General features: G+C 50.4%; 1 protein-coding gene across 4 annotated transcripts in view; it reads left to right on the top strand.

Moving 5' to 3' along the window:
- Positions 1-15469, top strand: part of chb (CLIP-associating protein) — a 41485-nt gene that overhangs the window by 9029 nt on the left and 16987 nt on the right. For all 4 annotated transcript variants that reach the window (XM_019842422.2, XM_011144869.3, XM_019842423.2 and 1 more), the window contains exons 2-5: positions 1610-1715; positions 2581-2752; positions 2851-3027; positions 3286-3362. In XM_019842422.2, the coding sequence (XP_019697981.1) occupies positions 1610-1715; positions 2581-2752; positions 2851-3027; positions 3286-3362 (532 nt within the window). The remainder of the gene's footprint in view (positions 1-1609; positions 1716-2580; positions 2753-2850; positions 3028-3285; positions 3363-15469) is intronic.

Below are 15469 nucleotides of genomic sequence, written 5' to 3'. Positions count from 1 at the left end.
TTTTTCTTTTGTTTGTTTTGTTTTTTGAGAAATTGCAGAGATAATGGCGCAGTGGCGTAGCTAAAGGGAAAAGCAAAAACTCTCGGTACTGAGCAATGATGTCACAGCCAGACGATAGCCCTGAGAGAACGTTTACCCCGTGGCTCGAAAATAGGTTTATATACCTATGTATAGCACTTCGTTCAATGTATCTAAACGTCGCGGTGCATTGAGCACTTTTGCCAGTGGTACATGTGTGTTGTGTGTATGTATATGTATGTATATATATATATATACACACAACTCCATTCGCGGCAAATTAAATCTGCCAACATTTTTCAAAAATACTCCACACACACACACACACACAGTCCGAGCTTGCCCGTTGCCTTACTCGTATGTGTTAAACATTACGAGACAGTTAAAATTACATTACCGTTAGCTCTAACCTGGCTCGCGTTACTTAATTATAACCTGCATATGCACCGTAATGACCGTGTAATTATCTTTCGCGTGCGTTTAGCGAGCGATTAAAAATGCATACGTGTGAGCATGCAGTGATCGGTCGGAAAACCTCAGCCCGAACCTCTTGCCCAAAGTCAGTAGTCAGTCGGTTGGTAACGTGTTCTCTCGAATATGAAACGAAGAAGAAACATCAACAGCAACAAACAACGCGTCGCGCTTCAGTCCGTAATCACTAATGCACTCCATCCGCGGTGGTGAGGCTCGCAGGTAAAGCATAATAACGCGAGGGTGCGATTTTCCGACTCGAAGGGAACAGCGAGCGCGGCTTCGTCTCTCCCTGGATCGATATACGCTGCATCTTCCGAGCGGAGGATGTCAACACCGCGCGAATACATGAGCGATATTACGATCTCTTAGGCCAGATTCTCCCCCTCTGTCCTCGTCTCTCTCTCTCTCTCTCTCTCTCTCTCTCTCTCTCTCTCTCTCTCTCTCTCTCTCTCTCTCTCTCTCTCTCTCACTCACTCACTCACTCACTCTCTCACTCTCACTCTCACCGTCTCTCTCGTTACGGCCAGTGGCTGTGATGATCCGGAGAGAGGGATTCGTTCGCTGGAAAAATTGCCGAAAGTAATTTGCTCGGCAAGGGATGACCACCGACCCTTGTAGCTGTATTCCCTTTGTTTTGCTGGGCGAAAGTGAAACACGTGACACGAAATCGAGAGACATTGGATAATGATAATAATGTGCGATAATAAAATGACGGCAACTAAAGACACACAGATTCTATGATAATAAAAAGTAAATATGAAGAGGATAATTTTTTTCTCTTTTCATGGAGTTTTTCAAGTTTTTCAATACAAAGAATGCGAAGTGCGAACCGCCAGAGCGAGATCGGCACCGAGCCGCGCGTCGTCAACCCTTCTATTATTAGCTAACCTTTTTCGCCATAGTTGGACGTGTTAATTAATATCTCTCGTAATGGCGATCCGTACAGACACCATCTGTGCTCGGTAAATTACCCGGTGGACCTCGATCGCCTTGATGCGCCGCGATCGGTGCACGCTAAAGCAACGCTAACCGAAAGGGGACAATCGTCAGTCGTCGCTATAATCGTCGCCGATATATTCAAACGCCATAAATTCAAACGACGTGTTTCTTGTTGCAGGTCGTTCAGAACGGTTTGGAGATCCTCACGTACCTCGCGGATCGGATGGGTCACGACTTCAAGCCTTACATCTCCACCACCATTCAGCCGACGATAGACAGGCTAGGTGAGTTTCTCCCACACCTATTTATCCCGCAAATCATCCTCGAGGAGGAATCGGCCATCGTGATATGTGACACACGAGGCCGGCAGAATCTCTATAATTGTTTATGACAATTGATACGTACAATCGTCAACATGTTGACCGTCTCATTAGTCTCTCTACTAATTATTTTCGTGCTCAAGTTTAAACTCACAAATATGTGAATACAATAATAATAAATGGGGTTCATATGTTCGCTGGCTTATCTCTCATTGGTTCTCTCTATCGGCTCTATATTTAATTTGTTACACATAGTTGGTTACGTTTTATACGCAAGTTGTTGAAACACGGCGATATAGCGTCGGGGCGGCCATTGTTCGACTACTGTGGCAATCAACGTGTTAACGCGATCGGTATAGTCGATGCTTATTGCGCTTGCTTATCAATATTTTCCGCGCGTGGCACAAAGCCCGTTGTTGCCACCGTATATGTAATCTCGTCAGCTCTCGGCTATTATTTAGAAAGCTGTGCCCTGTTGAGAGAGAGAGAGAGAGAGAGAGAGAGAGAGAGAGAGAGACCCGTATGGTGTCTAAGGTGAGCGAGCCTCGCATCGTGTATCGTCTGAATCATCGTTAATCGTTAAATGAACGATCCTAAATAGAACGAGCCGGAGAATGAAGTTCAAACGTCCTTAATGAGGTTGAAGTCTATGACAGATGTATACCATATTTGTCGAGAACCGGTCCGCCGATCGCTTTCAACCGTGTCCGGACGCTGACGTCGGGCATAAATTCGCGCGCACGTCGCTCTGCGATCGCTGCTTTCATCGCTATTTTCAGCGGGCCGATGAGAAGGCAACGATTGAATTAACGTATGTTTGCGCTTGCAGGTGACAGCAAGGATGCTACCAGAGAAAAGGCGCAGCTGGTGCTTCTGAAGATCATGGAGAAGGGATGCATGTCGCCACAGAATCTCCTGGACCGACTTCGTCCAGCCTTCAATCACAAGAACGCCAAGTTGCGGGAGGAGGCGTTGATCCTGTTGACGACGACGCTGAATGAGTAAGTGATTTTAGACTTATCTGAGGTATATTCGCGTTACACGTCGCGAGATACGTCTGCCATAGTATGCGAGAAACGTTTGAATCTTCTTCTTCCAGACATGGAGCGGACGAAATGGCTTTGTCGGGAGTGATACCGAGCATCGTGAAGCTGCTGTCCGACCCTTCGGAGAAGGTTCGGGAGACTGCCTTGAACACGCTGGCGGACATTTACCGTCACGTCGGCGAGCGATTACGCGTCGATTTGCAAAGAAAGCACAATGTGCCGCAAGCCAAGTAAGTGAAATGGGGAGAAAGCGATTCTCCCCCCCCCCCCGCCCCCGGCTTTCAGCCCGCGTAGAGCATTTCATGGCGTACTTTTCTAATTCGTGATTTTCTAATCGCGAAGAGGCGCGAGAGGCCTCGCCTTGCCCCAGAGATATAATCGATAACGCGACTCGCAGATAGATAAACTCATGAAAAAAAAAGGAAGAGAACTTTCGAACGTGTAACGTTACATAACGCTCCCGCGTTCACATCTCCTCTGGTTCACAGAATGCTCCTGCTGATAGAGAAGTTCGATCAGCTGAAAGCGGCCGGCGATCTTCTACCCTTGGCGATGTCGTCCGACGGTGAGTAGAGCTAATTAAATTCCCATCGCGCCGCGTGTCGGCGCTTAATTTAAGCGCGACCGAGATGGAAAGGAAAATGAAAAAGGAACGTGACGGTGTCACGCGCACGTCACATCCGCGCGTGTGCTGCGTATTATCGTTATTCGATCCGTGCGCTCCGTGTCTCTGCGTATCGTGCTGCCATCGCGCAGCCACGGAGTCTATCACGTAGCGGACGCCTTCGCATGCAGGAAGACTCACCTGCCCGCGGTACGGCCCGCCTCACCACCTTCTCCTCCCTCGCTGGGTTAGCGTTACATGTATACATCATGAATATTTAGCAAGGACCGCGTGTTCTTCGACATGACGGGAATACCCGCCGCGCTCGCCTACGGTACGGTATCCGCGTGACGCCGCTTCTAGTTTCGTATTAACGACACACCACCAGGGCTACACCACCCGTTTTCGATGGTATTTTTATGTCTTTCTCCTCCCCTCCCCTCCCCTCCCCTCTTTCTCGTTTGCTCTATTCTTCGTCGCGAAAAGATTCCCGGATCGCGATAACGCTGAAAATAACGCACGTTCGTGCGAAGTCGAGCGAAACGGACGAAGTCGCCCGCCCGTTCCGTCGCATAAAGTTTCGTTTCCTTGAGCGAGCGATATAATGAGATTGCTAATTCGCGTTATCTGCCACCGCGGAGCATTACATAATATTGCATACAGCGATAGGCCGCTGGCATATAGTGTCGCGGCACCGTGCAATGTATATCGGCGGTGTATTGTGTTTCAAGCGCCGTCTGTAATCCACACCGAAGTGAGGCTGTCCCGGCTTCGAACGGACGGCCTTGTAATCGCGCGGCCGCCGCGCGATTACCGCCGCGGCCGGGTGTTCGAATTTCGGTCGCGAATGATATTACGTATCGCCGGCAACCGAACACTTGGCATCTTCGGCTTCTCGGTTGAAGGAAAGGGAAAAATCCGAAGCGCGACGGCAAAAGTTTGTCGACGGCGAAAACCGAGAATTTACCACTGCCGGGCGATTCATCGCGCGGCATTCCGCCGCTTGCGCAATACCGTCGACTCGCGCGCAAAATGTTGTTGAGGCCGCGGGCGACACAGGGAGCATCAGCATCCTCGTGCGCGCGACTGCGACACCGCGACAGATAACGCCGGCGTCCGCGAGACTTGCCGCGACGAGCTTCGTCGGCACTTCGCGACATTGTCGCTCTCGACCCGAGCGTGACACGGCGCGATCGTTATTAGCCGTTGTCGTCGTCGTTAATTACCACCTTGCATGAAGGTAGATACTTCGCCCGAAAGGCCAAACAATTCTCATCACGCGACGAAGTTACCTACGATTTGTTATAAATTTTTCTCAAGGATTCGACTGATTAAATTCCGCCGACTGACACGATCGGTCGTCGCGTTGCTCAATCTTCAGTATGCATAATCTTCAATATTTGCTTGCGGTCGAGACGACGGGCTCGCGCATCTCATCTCACAGCGAAAGCAGCGATTAACCGTTGGTGACTACGATATCTTCTCTCTGCATATTTCCTTCTTTTTTTGGGCGTGTTCCGAGTAGATCCACTGCGCGAATTCTTTTCGGCCTGGTGATTTCGGCGAAATCGCAGATCTCTCTCGCAGATCCGGAATCGAAAGCGGACGCGCTCGCAGCTTGGAGTCGCTTTCCTCCGCAACACCCTGTGCATACACATCGATCACGATTAGGTCATACATGGGCTCGGCAGGAGAAGCCGCGGCGCTTCGCTTGATTTCAGAGATATTAATAGAACTCAAAATAGCCGTGAAGCGCTAATGGCGATCTTCCGCGAAGCGCGCGCGCGCGCACGCACGCGCGTGTGCATCTTCCAACCCTCCTCATGAGCAGTCGAACTTCCGGTCATCGCGAGCACGAGGGACCAATCTCAGGCGTTATTAGAGCGAGCCTCACGGCGGCGCGTTCTACGCTGCGCCGTTACGTATGTCCGTTAATATTTCAGTCCTTCGGCGCGCGTATTGCGCGTGTCTTTCCAGTCGTAAAACCCGATCAAGCGTTAACGTCGAATTCTGCGGTGACCACCCCCTAGGCGGGCTGCCTTGGGTTAATTGGAAACGTATAATTCGGTGGAAAATATCCCGCGCCCAGGAATTCTCGATTAATATCGCGGTAAGAGCACAGAGCTTTTTGATCTGCCGCTGATGAATTAATCTTCGATCACCCGTGTTACACATCAATACCTTTCTTATTCGTTCATGCGTAAATGCGAGCGAGCGACGTGCTCGGTGCGCTTAATACTTTGCATGAATTAAGTTTTCCGCTTTTCCCCTTTTCTCGATTTCTGCATACTTCACCCTCGTGTGACGTAATCTCGCGCGTGCGACACGCGCCGCGTCCGTTGTGCTTCTACGAGCAGATTCGCGTTTCACGCGATCGTCAGTGAGAAAATCGCTAGGCGGATACCTTTTTTGTTTGTTTTTTCTTTGCTCATTTCCCGCTTTGCGTGTCGTACGGCGCACATATGAGATTCCTCCGTGGCGAACTCGCCGACTGAAATCGTCATCGCCGCGATATCCTCGCGCGAAGTTATGCGACACAGAAAGGTTGCGACCAGCGAGCGAGCAAAAATTTGCATAAGTCTCGTTTTCGCTCTCTCTTTCCCCGTGACCCGCGGCAGGATTGTATTAGAAGTTCACGTTAAGGCACGCTCACACCGCGCGCGATTTCTCCGAGATGCTCAGCTTGAAACCGAGAGAGAGAGAGAGAGAGAGAGAGAGAGAGAGAGAGAGAGAGAGAAAATAAAAAAACAAAGAGACTCGCGAAAATCACGCGGCGAAGTGAATGTTTCGGTCGCGTGAAAAATGCCGCACATAAATCTCGCGACTGGTCGTTTTTGAGCAATTTTCCCCGCATGCGCATGCGCTTCGATCCTTATCGCAGGACACATTCCCGCGAGAGAAACCGAATGTGACGCGTAAATCGCCGCAGTCGATCTTCGACTGCAGGAGCAGAGCGTGACTGCCGAAGAGAAAAATTTCACTTACAGACTTATTACATATCTCATGTTCTCTGTGCGTGGAGGTTAATTACAACGTCTCAATTAATCCGTGGCTGCGGATAGGATAACTCGACCGCGCGGATATTCACTCATGCACTCATGCACGCACGCACGCACACACGCACGCACGCACGCACTCGGCGGAAACATCAACCCCGTCACTCGTCATCAATTCGCGTCGCCACCCGCGCTCGGCTCTAAACTCACTCCTTATTATGCGACCTTACCCGGAGGGCAGCGAGATGCATGCACACGTGCGCAAGTGAAAGGTAGGGTGGTAACGCGCAGATTTATCTGCGGCGCGTTGCACAGTTCCACGTTGCACCGGCGCGCACGATCAGATATGAAAAACACAGAATAGCGCGCCCGGCTTGTGTGCCCTTTTCGTCGTCGTCGTCGTCGTCGTCGTCGTCGGTCTCGCGCGTTCTCTGACCGTTGCCCTGTTCACCTTTGCATTGTCGCTTGATAAAAGGCGTCGTGTTTGAATTAAGAAGAAAAAACGAACGAGAAAAGAAACATATACGGCGTAACTTGGTAAAAGGTAATAGGGATACTCCGGGCATGTAACGATAAAACCGCGCGCGCGACAAAGAAAGACCCGACGTTCGCGAGGAGAAACTCCGAGATGCTCAAAGAGTAGCGATACTACGCCTTTGTCGGATCGGATGGAGGAGATATCACGATCGCCTCTGATTTTTTTACAAGTAATACGCCAAGTAGACTAGAAAACAGTTGCGCTCTCCTGCGAATCGGGACGGGCGGATAAGATTATTCCAGATCGCACAAAATCTTTTCATTTCTTCCCAATTTTGTCCAACTTTTCATTTTCCTTCTCTGTCCAGAGTGGTCTCTTCTTAATTAAAAAGTAATCTTTCTTACGACGAACGAGACTCTCCAGCTGAGCGCGATTATAATCGCGATAGCTCGTCGTCGTCGGCTCGCGACGCAAATTTATAGCTCGTTCATTAATTGTCCGACGAGCGGGCGAACGCGGCAAGATAAATCGCGCGCGAGCCGTGTGAAGTATCTTCGCGCTCTGCGATTCCTCCCCCCCCCCCCCTCTTCCCCGCTCCCCGCTCCACCGCCGCGGCAAAAAGGGGCAAATTACACAAATGGTATAGTAATCGTTTGCTTAACCCGCGCGACATGGCGCGTCGCGCTCGATAAGCGTGTTTATGCGCTATTATGTAACGACGAGGTATTATCGCCTTCTCTCGCAGCGCCAGGCCGAGCGTACTCGCGTGTGTGGGCGATTCTTCTCAGCAATGTCTCTCTCTCTCTCTCTCTCACACACACACACACACACACACAACGGCAACGCGTCTCTCGCATTTTCCGATGCCGATGATCTCACGCGCGTGACGCCATCCAGAAAATCCACCGTCGTCGATCGCCGCTGGCACGGTTTTTCCGTCTCTTTTCCTCCACCCTTTTTATCCTCGCTTCCGGAACCCTGCGTCCCGCTTCGCCGGAGGTTGTCTCGTCGAGACGGTAACGAGAGTGGTCGGTGTATGGTTTCGGTTGAAAAAACACCGGACATAACTTCAGCAAATCGTTTTCATTCATTTATCGTACTGCCAGTATCGAGGATACGCGTCGCGTGCCGTTTGACTCTGAAACGAGACGCGATTTGGCTTGTCGACGACGACGACGACGACGACGACGGGCGATCTGTCGGTGGTAGATCGAAGACACGCTTAATTTAGCGGCTTACTTACACGCGATGAAACGCACGTCTCTGCGGTTCGTCTTTACGTAGAACTCTGTTCCGGGGAAAAAAATGAGAACAGAAGGGAAGCGGAAAGCGGAACGCTCTGCGCGGCGGAGTAGCGCGTTAAATTTGCTTCTTTTTGCGGAGCAGAGATAAACGATCGATCAGAAAGCAGGCTCTACCGCGCGAGTCGTTGCTTGTTGATCGGCTGAACAGCTTCCTCGACTATATCCGTCGTTATTTGTTAGCCCGCGGCAATTTTTCAAGCTGCGCGTCGTAAGCGCGCAGTCGTTTGCCGGTTTCTTTCATATTTTCGCGTCCTTATTTCCCCTTGTTCGACGAAGGTCGCCGCTACCTAGTTTAACGGCCAATTACTCTCCTCGTTCTTGTCACGTTGAGCAGCGCAAAAAGCCGAATTCAAGCGCCGGCTTATTCGCCGATAATGATGGCCGAGTCGCCATGTTGGATCGCTTCTTACGAAGTCGACGATAATTTGAAAGTCACTCGCCAAACTTTTGCCACTTTGGAGCCCGGCACAGCTCACAACTCTGATCGTTCTTCGTTACCGCTCGCAATTATTCGGCAGGTACCGGCAAAGTTGGGGAGACTCGAAAAATCCGCATGTTCCTAGGATTAATATTCGCATTCCTCGGTGTCTCCGCGATGATCTCATGCGCGCGCGCGGGACGCCATTGAGAAAATCCGCCTCGAGTCGACCTCCGGGGTGACATGGTTTTCCCTCTTTTCACCTTCGCTTCAGCAGTTAATACTCGCGGCGTACAGTCTCTGCGCGTCTCTCTTCTTCCCGTAGTCGTGGCACGCGAGACGCGAACACAAACGCGCGCGCGTTAGCGGTAATTAGTCGCGAATTAAATCGCCGCGTCGCTTTCACCAAGGACACCGACGATACACGGTTCGCGTTCGGGAAACGCGAAAGCCGCTCGCTGGAAATCGTTTTCTAGCTCTTACCGTCCTTCCGCAACTCGGTTCCGTAACACACGTCCGTGCTGAATTTCTAAGGAGGAGGCGGCGGCGGTGGCTGCGGCGGCGGCGGCCGGGCTTCGCGAAAGAAAAGAAGACACACACGCGGCTCTTAGCGGCCCACGCGGCCGCGCTCCGTATACGCTAATTACAGCGTTGAGTATAATTACCGATACCGCTTCTATCGCGCGCATACGAATGTAGCGGATAATTGCGCGAGAGCGGGAAGGAAGCGGGACCGGAGCGGGGCGGAGAGGGAAAACGCGCCGGTCGATTTCGACCCCGGCCCCGGACTCGGTTTCGGAAAATTCGGAAAATTCTGGCGGAACTCGCTGGGTGTGTATGTCGTCACGTCGCGAAAATCTCGGCAGCACAAGCCGCGACGACGAATCGAGGCCGCTCGTGCGCACTTCCGCTATTTTGCGGCGCGTCAAGTGGCCGCGCGATTCAGCGTCGCTTGCAGCCCTAAACCGTACATCGAGCCGGGTCCGGCGGATAAGTAGCGAGGCGGCTCCGTACGTAATTATTTGCTCGATTCAGGGAGATTTTCTCTTTTCTCTCTTTAATAAGTTCGATTAAAGTTAGTTGTGTAAGATGAAGCGGCGCGCGCGCGCGCGCGCGCGAAGTTCATTTCAAGTCCAATTCGACGGGGCGATTTAATGAGCGTGTAATTTCCGAGAGATGCGTATTATATCTCGCGAATATCTCGCGCAAGGACGTAATTCCGTCCTTAATTATAGCTGAACATTGTGATCGCATGTCGATCCACTTAATCCCACCGCGAGACCTGTATCTCGTACACTTAATTATGCCTTAATGCATCGCGTCGCGCGTTAATTAAGGGTTGCGCGATATTCCGCGCAGTGTAATTTATTGCACGCTTCCAGCGGAAACGCGTCGATCGATTCGGCACGCACTCGTATATCGAGCGATCTCGCGCGTCGATCGCGCATCGTGATTAAAAGTTTGCTGAAGCTATTAGCTCTCGAGCGGCAGAAATTAATTAGACTCTGGTGACTTTTGCGACTGACTCGCCGAGTCGCGGCCTTTGCGCGACCCTTGCGCGGCCCTTGCCTTTTTTTTGCTGTCATTTTTTATACGGACGACTCTTGTCACGACTTTATGCTCGACTTCATTCTGATTGTAATATCAAACGTACAAAATAGACTTACGGATTTGTGAGGGAAGGAGAACACGTTCGTCAACGCGATCTACGCGAGCTGTCAAAATCTGCCGGTCGCGGGGTCGCAAAAATGTTTTCGCGGCAAGTGCGGCGGCCGTCAAAGTGTTATTGTGTCTCTCGGCGCCAGCGCGATTTCGCCTCGCTGGAAACGCCTCGTCGGACAAAAAGTCGATCGTAAAGAATCGTCGAAGGATCCACTGGCGACGAATCGTCCGGCGCGCAGATCTTACGAAACACCTACATACATCCTCCCGCGCGACCTGCTCGTGTATCTTCGGACGCGAAAACACGCGCGCCGAGTTAACGACAGATTTACGAGGGCGGCGTTTCGACAGCGCGCGCGCTCCTTTCGGTCCTTTCTCGTTTATTACAACGGGCGACATAACCGATCCTTATTTTGCGATCCGCATTAATCTCCGCTTCTGCCGCGATCGTCAGACCGCCGCCGCGCCGCCGCGCCAACCGCTTAAACTGGCGCAAATTGAATCGGACCGCATCAATCACCCATCTGTTTCCATCGCGGCCGACAATTTGTCGATCCTTTCGAAATCGGCCGATCGCGCGCGCCGCTGTTTCTTTATACCAGGCAGGGCCGCTCGACTATTCATGGCCGGATCTGATTCCAAGCAAATTTGTTAGTTAAACCAAGCCGAAACCGAACCGTGAAAAATCATACTCCATGCGTGATTCACGCGTTAACCCTTTGAGGCATAGTGGTAGAGTATATTTATTCTCACCTATTTATGAAATATTTCATATTTCTTCGAGGGATTCTTGTCGGGTTTTTTGCGTTTCTTAGCTTCTTATACGATATATGGGAACATACATGAAAGGTTGAAAAGTCTTTTGCATAAGTTGTCCATTTATTATAAATAAACAAAGTGTGAAAAGCACACATTTTTACAGAAAAATGTTCATTTTCCACCAACTATGAGTGAATTTTTTTCTCAAAATCAGGATTTGGGGATTTTTCGGGTCGCTGATTACGAATCTGAGGTCCAAATTCCAAAATTAATTTGCCAACATGGCGGATCATAGAATTTTTATTAAATTAGCTAAAATTTGTACTCTGGTTAGTTTTTGAGGTCGCTGATTACGAATCTGAGCTCCACATTCTAAAATTCATTTTCCAAGATGGCGGATTCCAGATGGCGGATCATAGAATGTACATAAAATTAGCTAAAATTGTACTCTGGTTAGTTTTTGAGCTCGCTGATTACGAATCTGAAGTCCAAATTCTAAAATTTATTTTACACGATGGCGGATCATAAAATTTTTATATGATTAGCTGAAATTATACTTTGGTTAGCTTTCAAGGTCGCTAATTACAAATCCAAAGTCCAGAACTCATTTATTCCAGATTGCAGATTCAAGTTCATGGCGGATCATGGAATTCTAATATATTTACCTGACATTGTCTTTCGGTTAGTTAATTTTTCATATTTGTAGCCGCCATCTTAAATCTATCATCTTGAATTTTGAAAATCTGATAACGGATTCGTAATCAGCGATTCCAAAAACCCCACAATACTTATTGTCACCGAAATTATCGCGATTTTTCATTTTTGCGCCCGCCATCTTGAATTTCGAAAATCTGATAACGGATTCGTCATCAGCGAAATCCCTGAAACCCCGTATATAAATTTTCATGTGATTCGGATTTTCTGATAAATACGTGCCTCAAAGGGTTAACGAGAGACGCCGCGGCATCATAGCACTGGTCATCAATGATTGTCACAACATCCAACGTGCTAATAAATAAGACTCTAATTTATCATCCTGCTTGTATTTCTCGTTTCATGTTAAGTAAATTACGTGTTTGTTACCATATCACTTTTCTATTGTCATTATTCCTCACTTTGAGCCGACGCGACTCGAACAGAAGGTCGTGCACAGTTCGCAATGTGAATTAAAACGAAAAGAGAAATAAAAAAAAATTAAAATTGATCTCGCGCAGGATTCACAGAAGGACGATAGCGTCAAAATCGTCACTGCGAGTCGACCGGCGGCCCTGGCCACGCGGGAATCTGGCAAATGACGTTTTCGGGTCTTCGGGCTGACTGAATAAATCGATTAGTCAGAGCCCGATCTCGATTGCCCGGCGTCCTTTATACTCCCGACAGTGAAACTCGGCCGATCTTTTGAACGTTAATCCCCCTCGATGGAAAGCACCGCGCAACGGAGATGCAGTTCGCACCTTCGCGCTTGAATGCAAAGAGCGGTCGAAGGCAGAAAGCTTAACGCACGTCGGGCACGCATCTCTCTCTCTCTCTCTCTCCCTCTCTCTCTCTCTCCGCGATTGCGACACGGATTGACTTTCGACTGCTCCTCGCCGACGAGAGATCAGCGTTAATTACCTCGCACGCCAATTAGCCCGTAATTATTGACGGGACAATCCAGCTCTCCGGGGTATCCCTGCCGGATCGAGCTCCGCGCTGGTGGCCCTTTCGCGTTACGCACGATATTCGCTATGTAACCGGCTTTTTCGCCCGCGGAGAAAAAATGTGCCGACAATCGGGAGCCTTAATTATGACTTTAATGCGACTGGATGATGACGGGTGGACCGTTGCGTTGACGCAACGTTCGTCTTCTCCGCCGTATTCGATGCACGTGGATTCGTGGGTGAAGACTTCCAGCGGAGGGAGAAAAAGAGGAGGAGAAATCTCACGGACGCACCTGACGAGAAAATGTCCGAAGATTGCCACGTAAATCATATCGGCGAACATTAAAGGGAGAAAGGGACAAGAAAAACAACGCGAAAAATAATCACAGAGAGGTCGAGCGAAATATTGAAAAGAAAATTACTCAACGATCCCTGCCGGATCCCCCCGTCCCTCCGTGTGCGTGACTTTTATTGGCCGAAATAAATTCTGATTAGTGACTGACGAGAAAATGTCCGAAAATTGCGGCGTCAGTCACATCGGCGAACATCAAAGGGAGAAAGAGAGACAACGGAAACAACGCGAAAAATAGTCGCAGGACCGAGCGAAATACTGAAAAGAAAATTACTCAACGTTCCCTCCGTGTGCGTGACTTTTATTGACCGAAATAAATCCTGATTAATGACCGAGAGATCTGTGTGTGTGTGTGTGTGTGAGTCTCGACAGAAAGTTCCGTTTCGGGAAAAAATGGCGTTAAGCTCGCAGATAAGGTCTAGGCGGACAAAGTCGCACGGACAGGCCGACCTCGGCGAGGCAGCGTTTTCGCGAGCGTACCATTGTCCTCGGTGACACAGTTCGCGACAGAACATCGGCGACATTGATTTTCCGGAATCGGCGAGCGTGCAGCAGCAGCAGCAGCAGCAGCTACGCGCGTCCCCCCGTGTTGTTCCTGCGGCTTTTGGCCCCTTCCAAGCGGCGGGACACCGTCGATAGGGGAAGGTTCGCGTGGGACCCCCTCCTTCGTCGGCTGCTTTACTCGCGTTCTGCGCGCATAAGCGCTTACTCCCGGGAGTAGTCCGCCGCCGAGAGAGTAAACGAGTCGGTGTTTAGCAACGTTAGAGACGTGTGCTCGCGTGCTCGTCGTAAGTGGCCGATGCATCGCGCACCGATGCACGCGGCGTGCGATCGTGGCTCTTTTGTTCTCCCCCGTCTCTCTGTCTCCATGGTGCGCGCACCCGCGAGAGAGGCTCTCGTATCATTTCGATTCTCCCTCGGAAGAGAAGTCACTCGGAACTCGGAGCATGCGACAGTGATCCCCGATAGTTTCTCTCTCGTCGCGGCGGGAACGCGCGACGTTCTCTCCGGACGCGCGCGGCGTGCCTCTCGCGTGAAATTCGGCCTTCCCCGTGGGACTTGATCGCTGGAGGACTTCTCTTTGTACCACGGCTGCTGTACAAGTGACGCGCATGGTCGATTCTTGTTCGATAATTTCGCTAGGCAGTGTTTATCTCGCGACATTGCGTGGAACTTGCGACGATAAGTGCTCGCGAAGTGCATTATCGTTCGTGTCGCGCCGCGCCGCGTCGCGACGATGTTATTGATGATATCACGACTGTGTGACGTGTGATGGTCGATCAATCGTCGGTGTGGTCGGTTGGTTGGTTGTTTATTTATTTATTTATTTATTTGTTTGTTTGTTGTTTGTTCGGTTGCTCGCTCGTTCACTCGCTCGATCGCTTGGTTCGTTTGTTGATTGGTTTAACGCAGATGCTTCGTAGTGCGCGATGAGGCGACGCGAAACAAACGACTGGCGCGCTGTTGTTAGAGGCGCGCATAGATCCGCTTATGCGAGTCCGATTGTTCCGTGCCCGCGGCTACGACGCTGAGAAATAGCGATGTCGGAAGCGTGAGGATGCAAGCGAGAGCCGCGCGTTATCCCGAAAAGAATCTCACGACGCAGTTGCCTTGTGTCCGATTCCGCGCCGAACGCCGTGATATCTCGTGCTTTACGACTAGTCGATTAGGAGGAGGCGACGTTCAAGATCGTCGGAGATGGCGAGCCTATAAATTTTATCCGGCGGGCGCAAAAGTGTACGAAAATAAAATCCGCAAACTGACTGTCCTCCCTCCGCGGGAGAGGGGATTCCGACTTGTAAAGATAGAACTCGGCGATTTTTGCTTTAAACTTGACAAGGATATCTGCCACAATGCTTTCGGAATATTCATTCAGTTGGAGTTTCAGCAAGTCTACGCAAGCATTCCGAGTGCGGGCGTTCTTGGAGATTAGAACTTCGCCTCGCGACTCTCCACGGATTTGGTCCCCATGCTTTTGTTCGTTTTTACATTCTCCCCGTATCGCCTTGATTTTTGCGTCACGTTTCGAGTTTCCTCTCCAGCGAGAGTTCACGATTCGCTCGACGATGTTCCACACGACCACGGAGGTGTGTGTTCGTCGGTGGCGAGCGTGTTAAAAAGACCGAAGCGCGCGCGGGATCGGAATTACTAATGCACTTTCTCGTCCGCACGATGAACTAGATGATTCACCGCCGCTCGAGCATTCATTAGATACGGGGGTGTGAATGCAGAAGTCATATTCTTCTCGTTACGTGGCTACGGAACGCGCGGATTAATTATGTAATGCGACAAGAAGGACGCTTCTCGCTCTCGCCTCTTGAAGAATCATCTCTCACTCGACACAGAGAGAGAGAGAGAGAGAGAGAGAGATTCCTCGCGTATGCGCGAGAAGGGCTCGTATTTTAAAATAGCGGCTAAATACGCCCGTCGGCGCTTTTCATTTATTATGCCGCATTTAC

Source organism: Harpegnathos saltator, unplaced genomic scaffold (genome assembly GCF_003227715.2).
Source record: "Harpegnathos saltator strain DR-91 unplaced genomic scaffold, Hsal_v8.6 scaffold16, whole genome shotgun sequence".
NCBI lineage: Eukaryota > Metazoa > Arthropoda > Insecta > Hymenoptera > Formicidae > Harpegnathos > Harpegnathos saltator.
This window is presented reverse-complemented; position numbering and strand designations above follow the sequence as displayed.